Source organism: Notothenia coriiceps, unplaced genomic scaffold, assembly GCF_000735185.1.
Source record: "Notothenia coriiceps isolate Sejong01 unplaced genomic scaffold, NC01 NC01_scaffold00037200, whole genome shotgun sequence".
In the NCBI taxonomy this organism is placed as follows: Eukaryota; Metazoa; Chordata; class Actinopteri; order Perciformes; family Nototheniidae; genus Notothenia; species Notothenia coriiceps.
In genome coordinates this window covers 1-9,618 of record NW_011369901.1, presented here as the reverse complement: position 1 = coordinate 9,618, position 9,618 = coordinate 1, and the positions used below count along the sequence as shown (strand labels likewise).

The 9,618-nt window shown below is 43.3% G+C and overlaps 1 protein-coding gene across 1 annotated transcript; it reads right to left on the bottom strand.

Moving 5' to 3' along the window:
* Nucleotides 1–1,234: 1,234 nt before the first annotated feature.
* Nucleotides 1,235–8,198, bottom strand: LOC104964359 (roundabout homolog 4-like). Its single transcript, XM_010793111.1, has 6 exons — nucleotides 7,892–8,198; nucleotides 7,350–7,454; nucleotides 7,033–7,180; nucleotides 5,744–5,971; nucleotides 5,137–5,492; nucleotides 1,235–3,498 (listed from the first exon to the last, which is right to left on the bottom strand). The coding sequence occupies exons 1-6, from the start codon at nucleotides 8,169–8,171 to the stop codon at nucleotides 3,323–3,325; spliced, it is 1,293 nt and encodes a 430-aa protein (XP_010791413.1). The 5' UTR covers nucleotides 8,172–8,198; the 3' UTR covers nucleotides 1,235–3,322.
* Nucleotides 8,199–9,618: the final 1,420 nt, after the last annotated feature.

The window sequence follows — 9,618 nt, the reverse complement described above, 5'->3', positions numbered from 1 at the left end:
ATCATAATGTATTGTGATGTGATATGATGTGATATGAATGATAATGGGACACATCGACGTCTGCACTAGTGTCGCGGACTGTAGGCAATGTTACTTTGATCCGGTTACTTATGTTGTGGCAGATATTTAAGTAAGCTTTCTTAAGGCTAATGTTATAATAGTCAGATTGCTCTGAAGATGGGAGGTGATATTCTATTAATGTGTTCACGTTCACACAGTCGGTGATTTTTGCCGGCCGTCTTTCCTGCAACGGCAGTTTTTCTGTATTTCCTTTCTCCTGTAATATGACTTCATAGCTTTAAACTCCGCACACTGAGCTCTGATTAGTCAGCAGGCGGTGCTTTCACTGAGTTGATCTCTCTCTCCTGCAACCTAACCTGCTCCGGAGGTGAGCCGTTCAGCATAAATTACCATGGAGATCTAGCCCGGTCAGAAGAGAACCAGCGTCGTAGGACCGGAAACCCAGAGTTTTCCCTGAAGTTAGCTCGCTAAGCGAACATTTTAAAACACAGACATTGACTGTTTGCCGTAATCCCTGGGGGGTGCTGCATGTTGGATTATACTTTGTATCTATTTTCTCCTCATGTGGTTTCTGTTTGTGCTCTTATATTCTATTTGCTTCCCTGTAGAACCCTATTGCAGGTTGAAAACAAACTTCATCTTGGCAAACTGCTGAAAGATTTACCACTAACAACTTTCACATTAACGTTATATAAAGGGTCAATTTTGAGGATCATGCATGATTTAAGACTAATTTAGCTAGAAATCCTGCTAATTGTGCTCACACAATGCTGCACATTCATATCTGGTCTTAGAAGGTATCTATTCATTTTATAAAAGAACAGACTTTAGGGAAGACATCCAATGACATGTGTGTGCTGAGTGTGTGTGTTAGTGTGTGTGTTTGCATTGGTTTCAGGCCATGTCTAATATGGGTCATTGGTTAGCTGACATAGGTACTATATACAGCTGGTATTTTGGCATATCACCAAAAAATCTGTGATGCACAAACCCCAAGGGTGTGTGTGGTCCTGTGTGTGGTATGTGTGTATAACCTAATAAGACAAGCAGACAGTACAGGAGTGCCTGATTCATTACTGTGTGAGCCTCATAGAGTGTGTTCACGTCTATCAGTGTGTGTGTGTGTGTGTGTGTGTGTGTGTGTGTGTGTGTGTGTGTGTGCGTGCGTGCGTGTTCAGAGGAGCCGGGGGCTTCATGTAGAAACATATGGCCTTTAGTGAAGGAGACAGATGAAGGATAATCTCTATGGCGGTCCAGTACACACAAACACACACACACAAACATGTAATCCACTATTTGCTGCATTGCATATAGGGTAAATATGGCTCCTTCAGATAAATGAGCAGAGTTTAAAGCTTGATTCCTGTGCTTAACAAAGCCTGCACTGTTTTCATTATTCATCATTTTAGCCTGCTTTGACTACTTTTTGCAGGTCTGCTTGACTTCATCTGAAAATAACTGCTAGAGAAGCAGTCTGATTAATCTTCTAAATGAAATTCTCAGAGAGTAAAGACATGAAAGAAATCTTAATTATTGCATATTTTTGAAGCAGAAAAAGCCTGTCCCTCTTCTGAGAAGGAAATAACAAATTAACCCTGAGACTCGTTCCTATGTGTTTGTTAACTTGGGCTGTTTTTAATACCTGGAATATAACTAATATGGCTGTTCCTGAGCAGCTTATAACTGAAACAGACAGCAAAGCACTTCTTAGCTCAACAGTCTCATTTGACCCCCAGCCCAGATACAGGCCAGGGATTACTTCAAAATGCATGTCGTGCTTTGCAGCTGCACACAAAGTGATTGAGTAAATCATATTATCTTACATACATATTAAAATATGTATCAGTCTGCAAAGCTCTTCCTCCCTAATACTCATCCAACTCCTGTGAGGTTTGACTGACGTGTGCAAATAATCTACTTTAAACAGACTAAACTAGGCTACATTAAATCCCAGGTTTTTTTTTAAGGAAAAACATCATTTTTAACATTTCAAAGTAAAAAACCACACTTTCCTGAACAAACACAGACATTTAGTGTTAATTATTCTCTTCAACGGGTTTGTAATGATCAGCTGCAGCAGCATTGTTGGTGTTGGTTACTCAAGCCAAACAGATGAGTTATAAACATCACCTTCCTGTTACACAGCCATTAGAAACAGCAGGGGGTTCAATGTCGGAACCCCCCCCCCCCCCCTCATATGTTGAACCAGTGAAGCACTGAAATGTCAACGTGTCCCTGTGAGAAACTGTGAACACTTCCTGTATGGAGGAGTTTCTAGATCAAATGTCCCACTAGCATTTGATGTGTATACGTGGGTGTTTTTAATAACAATAAAAATAATAACATAAGAGACAGTATCAATGTCACAGGTTTCAGCTCACTGAAACATTACATGTAACATATAAAACCTGATATCAATCAATTCTAACATGTTTTTCTAAATAATAAAACACATTTGTTACGAGAACAAAATAAATCATCGAGCATACTGTGGAATGCTTCCTAAAGTAAGATTTAAAGTTACACCTCCACTTAGTTCAATTCATTTTGAACTATTTTTACAAATAACTTTTGCTACTTCTGCTATCCTGAACTACATAATGTTTTGTATTATACAAACTTTTTGTAAAATAGAAAAAGGACAGAGCGTATAAAGTAAAAAACAATCTTCAAATATAAAATAATTCCCAGAATGTAATAAACCGTAAGAGACAACGGGATTTGGAATGTGATTAAGTTCTTTGTATAACATGTGTTGAGTATGCTGAATATACAGAAGTGATCATTTGGTAGGACTCCAGCCCAAATGAAATCTTGGAGGAAAATAAGAAACAAACATGTGTGTGAGGAAGTGTGCAGCGCTGCTAATGACTGGGTTCTCCGTCTCCATCCTGTCTCTGTGTCTCTGGCCTTTTCAAACACACTGGGTGAGAAGAGCCCAGGGGAAGTGTCTCATTACCCTCTAATGAGCGGAAAGAAAACTTTAGAGCCTCAATGGAAGTCATTTGGAGGATGCAAACAGTAGTCGGACTGCCCTGAGGTAAAACTATTACAGACAAACAGAAGTATCTCAAACATCAAGGAGTTTGCTCCAATTATATTTGAAATCCAGACATGTAACTATTATTGACAGGGAGAACGCTATCAAACCCTGTAGTATTTCAACCTTTCAATTCCAGCCCTCTCAGATAAATAAATGAAGATCATCCGTCATTTCTTCTTGTCTTGCTGTTCTGGCATCGCTGTGAGGTGCTTGTGAAGTTCTCAAAATGCAGTCATGTTGCATCTTTTCCTCTGATGCCTAACTGTCAAAGGGTTTGGAGCTCCTGGCAGGATAGTGAGCTCTGTACTGAGCCTCCATCTCCTCCACCCAGGCCAGGTTCCACTCCCACGCAGGGACCGGCTCCAGCTCCGCCGAGTCGCCCTCACAGAACGACGGGTACACGGCGCTGAGGGGAGAGGCCGGTGGGGAGAAGTCTGAACACAGGAGAGGAGCACATGTTGACAAACATTTCAATATGGAGTGGAGGGGTTATATTAATACAGAAAGCCCCTCGACTCAGAGCAGCACCTTGTGTCACGCTGATTCTCTGAGGACAAAATAGCTTCTTTGAACCAGCTGTCAGTCACTGAAAATAAAGCTACTCTAAAATGTTTAAGGCAACAAAGCCACCATTGCCTTTCACAACAGCCATATTCTGCATTCTGAAGGCATTCTGATACTTCAAAGACCTTAGAAAAGGTAGCTGTCTGGGAATAATAACAGTTATTCTAAGCTGAAGTGTTTTATGTGAGTGTTCTAATCTGAAAAAGGCCTGCTCCTGCTGCTCCCCTCTTTTCACATGATTAGTCCACACTCTGCTTATCCTTGAAACGGGGTCTTTACATAAGTATCATTTAACTAGAGTGGATACTTAAATGGTAGATGTGAAGCTGAATATATTCTATTCCTAAAAAAGTAACCTGTATTCAATAAGAATACTACCAGAAAGATCCTGAGGGGAAAAATGAAGGCCTTTTAAGTCTCCATGTGACACTAAACATGTAGTCACATGGATGGATGCTTATGTTCTACACATTCTGAAGATGAACAATGACCACAGCTCTGGGGAAGCTAGTGGTCATTAGCAGGTGAAGAAGCTAGTGTAGTTTCTTCTTATCTGAATCTATGGAAACAGCCACAAGAGAGTGAGGCTGCCTGCAGATGGAGAGCAGAGTGACTGATGAGGTGTCATGGGGGGGCGAGTTGACTCATCCTGAGATGTGATTTCATGAAACCAGCTAAGTAATTGCCTGGTGACATCTCAGATATTAGACTTAATGTCTTTGTTTCTGACAGCAACAGACACATGCACACACACTGACAAACAGTGACATGTACACTCTCCTATTAACATCCAAAATATGTTTTTCATTTTTAATGTTGAACTTCAAAATACTCTTAAAACAAACACATGTCTTGAGTTCCATGGTTCAGTTTGACAGGTGTACTGGCTGCCACTGTTTGGCCTGCAGCTCCAAGCAGTCAGACTGACAGAGGGCTCCATCTAGTGGAGAGATGTACATTCCACTACAGGCTCTTGTGCCTTTCCTTTTTTCGTTTTATTTTACTGTAATCCATGTTCATCTCTCTGAATATGTTTTTGCACAACCCTCCACTTTCAAATAAAACACACTGTAGTTTGTCATATATTCATTGTAATACTTTTTATATTTAAAGTTGGTCTAAATACTTGTCTTTTACTTTTTTAATGCTAAATCGTTTTTTACAAATATTTTCTTTTTATAATTGTTATATTTTTTTACCGTCTCTTACAACATATTCCCTTATGTTGTTTATGTTTGCACCACCATACACCAAAGCTAATTCCTTGTATGTGTAAACCATCTTGGCAATAACTCGATTCTGATCAAAAACAATGAGCCACACTGAGTGCTCTGCTGTCAAAATGGAAACAATCACATCTGGTTCTCCTGGCTGAGTAGAGCTTGTTGAGGAACCGCGGTGTGTGTGTGTGTGTGTGTGTGTGTGTGTGTGTGTGTGTGTGTGTGTGTGTGTGTGTGTGTGTGTGATCGGTCAGTGTTCAGAGTGTTTTCCCCCCCGTCAGGGCTCACCTGACAGCGAGGTTCCGCCCATGCTCCCGGCTGCAGCGGCCAGCAGGCGTCTGAAGGTGGCGCTGTCCTCGGTGCAGCAGCTGTCCACGGAGCTGATGAAGCTGCTGCGGGCGCTGGCCAGGCTGCTGCCCGTCACCGAGCTCCAGGTGTTCCACAGGGAGCCGTCCCCCTCGCTGCAGCAGGAGGAGGGGGGCGGGGGGCTCTGCAGGCGGGCGCGGCGCAGGCCCATCGTTGGGACCTCAGGCTCATGGGTGGGGGGGTCCTCCTCCATCTGAGGGGAGTGGACACGCTCATAGATGTAGCCCAGGGTGGGGGAGAAGGGGTTCGACAGAGAGGGACACTGCTGAGGTAGAGCACTGTTGACACAGGGGGGGGGGGGGGGGGCATGAACATGTACATGTAGTGCACAGTATTAAATGTTGTTGTTTTTGCTTTTTAATGACTGTTTTTAAATGATTCCGCAGTACAATTTCTGCTCTTAATGTTTTCATATTTGTAAAGCACTTTGGATGGCCTTATGTTGAAAGGTGCTATATTAATAAACGTTCCTCGCCTGAATCATATGATTTGTATTATCATGTGCTGGGGTCAGCGAGCTGTTATCTACCTGCTCCTCTCAGGTTTGGGGCTGAGCTCCAGATACTGTGTAGCCTCCTCTGCTGTCAGTGTGCCCCTCTGCTCCTCATCCATTGACCTGGAGTATGATGCAGTAGACAGGTGGCTGTAGGAGGGGCAGCTGTTGTTGGTGGGGGGGGGCTGCCCACAGCGGCAGGACGCATCACACACTGACTGGAGAGAGCCCAAGTCCACTGATAGCTTCGTAGAATGACTGGAGCTGGAGATCATACACACACGAGTTAACTGCAATTCAAAAATCGAAATACTTTCCTTAAAAGCTAAAAATAAAATTAAACTTGAAGCAGCTCCCAGTAATCTTTCCTTACTGACTGAGAGGCTGAGTGTCCTGACTCAGCCTCTCAGTCAGTAAGGAAAGATTTCTGGGAAGAACATAAATAACACACTGAACTGTGTAGAAACAGGAATCACTTGCCCTGTTCAACAAGAAATACACATATAATAGGAAACAGTCAAACAGCACAAAGCGTTTGTTCCATCTGCTCTGTGCGTTTTGGACTCATGATGTTGGGCCGATTAACGTCTCTACGGGGACACGTCTCCATGCTTTCATGTTCAGAAAGCTCTTTCTCTTTCTCATACTGCCTGTGCTGCAGCACCTCTTTTCACCCTGTCCAGCTCTGTTGTGATTGGTCAACCACTTAGAGATGTCTCGCCCCCTTAGAATATCATAGACAATGTGTTAGAGCCAAAAGCAGTTCAATTGTTACATAGTGATGTCACTATGTTACGTAAGTAAAGAGACCAGACCATTGCAGGCCATTTACACGCACACAAACCTACGGAACTGATTGTTCCTCAACTATTCTTGTATATTTAGACTTCCTGACATCCTATGCTTGGCATTTCTCATTTCCTCCGTTAGCTCCAATAAACATTAGGCTCTCGGTCATCTACCTCCAGTCTCTTTTCTTACTTGCTTTTTGTCCATATTGTGTGTTCCCACTAAAGTGAGGTCAATTCTTGGGCCACTAAAAGGAAACAAACATACATAAGGAAGGACGTTGAGGTCATCTCTGACCAATAAGGCATGGAAACCCCAGACTTGTTTTAAACATGGCAGACAGCTCTTTCTTTATAACTTTACTGTTTTGGAATGCAACAATGACCAATCAGATTTCCCTGATGACTGTATCCGTCTATCACACTCCTGCTCTTTGGGACCAGCATGATGACCCCTGTGGCTGCTAGAGGATTAGAGATGCATCAGAAATGTCTCTTCCCCCCCGCCCCTCCGTCTGTGCTGTGTGAGTCTCTTACCCTTCATCTGAGCTGAGGCTGTGTGAGTCCATGGTGTCCTCTAGTGGCATTGGTGGTGGGGGGGGCAGCATGTCCATCAGGTGTAAGGATGCAGAGTAATGCAGCAGTCGAGGACAGCCAGCAGCTTTATCCCACTCTGGATGCCCCCCTAGACAAAAACAACATATGCCTACTTATAACCAGTCGCCAATAATTCAACTACTAAAATCAAATTGTGTTAAAGTACACGTTCTAACTTAATTATAAATACAAAATCAAGATCACAAATTCACAAAGATGCTGGAGTAAGGAGTGCTATAAACTGTGTTGTGTGGTACCGTGCCGGGCTGCTGGGATGTGACTGAGCCTCTGTCTGAACACACTGGAGGAGCAGGCCTGGCTCCTGCTGGGCGTGAGAGGGGCGCTGTTCACTGCATGCAGCTCTGGGGTCAACAAGGAAATCACAGACGCATTTCAGCTTCTTCTTTTTTTATCACGTACAATGTGTCGGAGCGCTAGCCAATAGAAGCGTGAGTGTAACATAGTGATGTCACTAAGTTCCCTGAGAAAACTCCCTCTGGACACAGGGATTTTAGCCTTTGCAGACCATTCACATGAATGAACACCTAAGAACACACTACAGGAGAGGGAAACCTCCAAACAGTTCCCCTTTAAATATTGGATAGTGTAATATGGTGGTTTCAATAGTGCAGCCCTGCTTGATACAATGTCAAACATTTGAAACAAAGCTGTCTTACTTTCTGCATTGACATCATTCACAACACTCAGAAGACAACGTGTGCAGAGACACACAAAGAGGGACAATGAAAGGAAGAACAAATATAGTTGTGGTGTTAACATCACAATCTCAACTATGCACCTTGCTTGCTGTGGGTTTTTTCCCTCAGCACCCCCATCCTGGGCTGGGGGCGTATAGCCTGTTTCCATGACAACGCCTCGCGGCTCCCCAGGGACGCGCTCTTTGCGAGGGGCTGAGAGAAGATCTGGATGGTCTCCCCCTGCTGAAGGGGGACACCGTGAGGAGCCTTAGGGCGGCTCCCAGGACTGTTAAAGGTCTTCAGACCATTTCCCATCAGGTCCACGTAGAAAGTGCCGTAAACGCCACAGCTCTCCGTCACGATGGGGACCGCTGAGTCCATGTTGCGGGGGTCCTTCCAGGAGACTGGCAGGCCTAAAGAAACACAAATGAATACGTCCAAACATTCAGCAGCATATTTATCAGAGAGGCTGAAATAGTGAGAGGGCGATAGTCTCATTGTGTCTTTCATGTCTCTAGTTCAGCCTTTCCCAAACTCAGGGTCGCGACCCAAAATGGGTCGCGGACCCGTTTTAATTGGGTCGCCAGTTAAATGCATTGCTACACACACACAGCGTCAGAGCTGATGGCTGCGTTGCAAATACAATTGTTTTATAATTTTTGTATTTTATTTTTTATTTTGAAAATGAAATTATGCAATATAGCATTGTATATTGAATGATTTAATTTTCTAAATAAAAATAAACTAAAAATAAAAGATTGTATTTGTATCAGCTCTGACGCGTCCCCCGCGAAAGTTTTCGCGCTGTCTGTTTATTGTCTGTTGATTAATCCCGATCGTACATGATGGCAAAAAGACGATACAAAGAGGAGTTTTTAAACGTTGGCTTCAGAAAAGCTGTTAGAAATGGAGAGGAGCGGCCTCAGTGTGTTTTATGTGGAGAGGTGCTCAGTAATGAAAGCTTGAAAATGAATAAATTGGACCTGCATCTCCAAACAAAACATCCTCTGCATCGGGACAAATCGAAGGATTTTTTCATCTGCAAAGAAGAGACTTTCAAGAAGCAGTGTTTTGACGGCGGAAAAGTAAGTCACTCATTTTAATCATTTGTTTTGTGTTTTTGTGAGTTTGTCAGGGTCTGTTGTGAAATTGTTTCGTTAATGCAAAGTTGGATGAAATGCAGACTGAGCCCCGGAGCGGACCGCCAGCTGCGCGCTCTCACGCGTCCTCTACTCGCTCCCGCGAGTCCACTACATTCTGCAGCGGCACAGAGCGGTGTTTCAACTTTTACTAGCCTGAAATGTTTTTAAAACGGCCGGGAGAAAAACAGTGTTTCAAAACAATAACCACAGGAAGATTAGAGGGAAAGTGACAGGCAGTATGAGAAGGAAAGCGAGAGAAAGTATCAGCCGCACGGACGTGACTGCTGCAGAGTGATGCACATAGGAATACATATGGGGGTTATTCCCTATCTTTATTCAAGAGCGTGGTCTTTAAATTTGAGAGCATACTTTATTGATTTCACGTTCAGAATATCTATTTATTTCCCTCAAACCCTGTCCTCACACTCAAATAGTGCCTGCTTGGGCTTAGATTTGCTCCGCTTCTGCTCAAACTGTACGCTTGCACTCAGATATATTTCTGCTTACAGATTTCCTGTGTTCCAGCTTAAAACCTTCTCCTCGCATTCAGGCTGTTTCTGTGCGCTCGCTCGTGAAATGTCTGCTCTCAGATTTCTTCTGTGCGCGCTTGGATCTTTTGTGCAACAACCCTGTCAAAATCAATATTGAGTATGTAGTCGCTTTAGATAAAAGCGTCTAACAAGTAA

Bases quoted from the DNA above. Each gene is read 5' to 3' on its own strand.
- LOC104964359 (XM_010793111.1), bottom strand. From the start codon at position 8,171: ATGGACTCAGCGGTCCCCATCGTGACGGAGAGCTGTGGCGTTTACGGC. The intron at 5,493-5,743 runs GTAGATAACAGC...CTGTGTCAACAG, and splicing joins CCCAAACCTGAGAGGAGCAG to TGCTCTACCTCAGCAGTGTC. The intron at 3,499-5,136 runs GTGAGCCCTGAC...TCCTGTGTTCAG, and splicing joins GGGCGGAACCTCGCTGTCAG to ACTTCTCCCCACCGGCCTCT.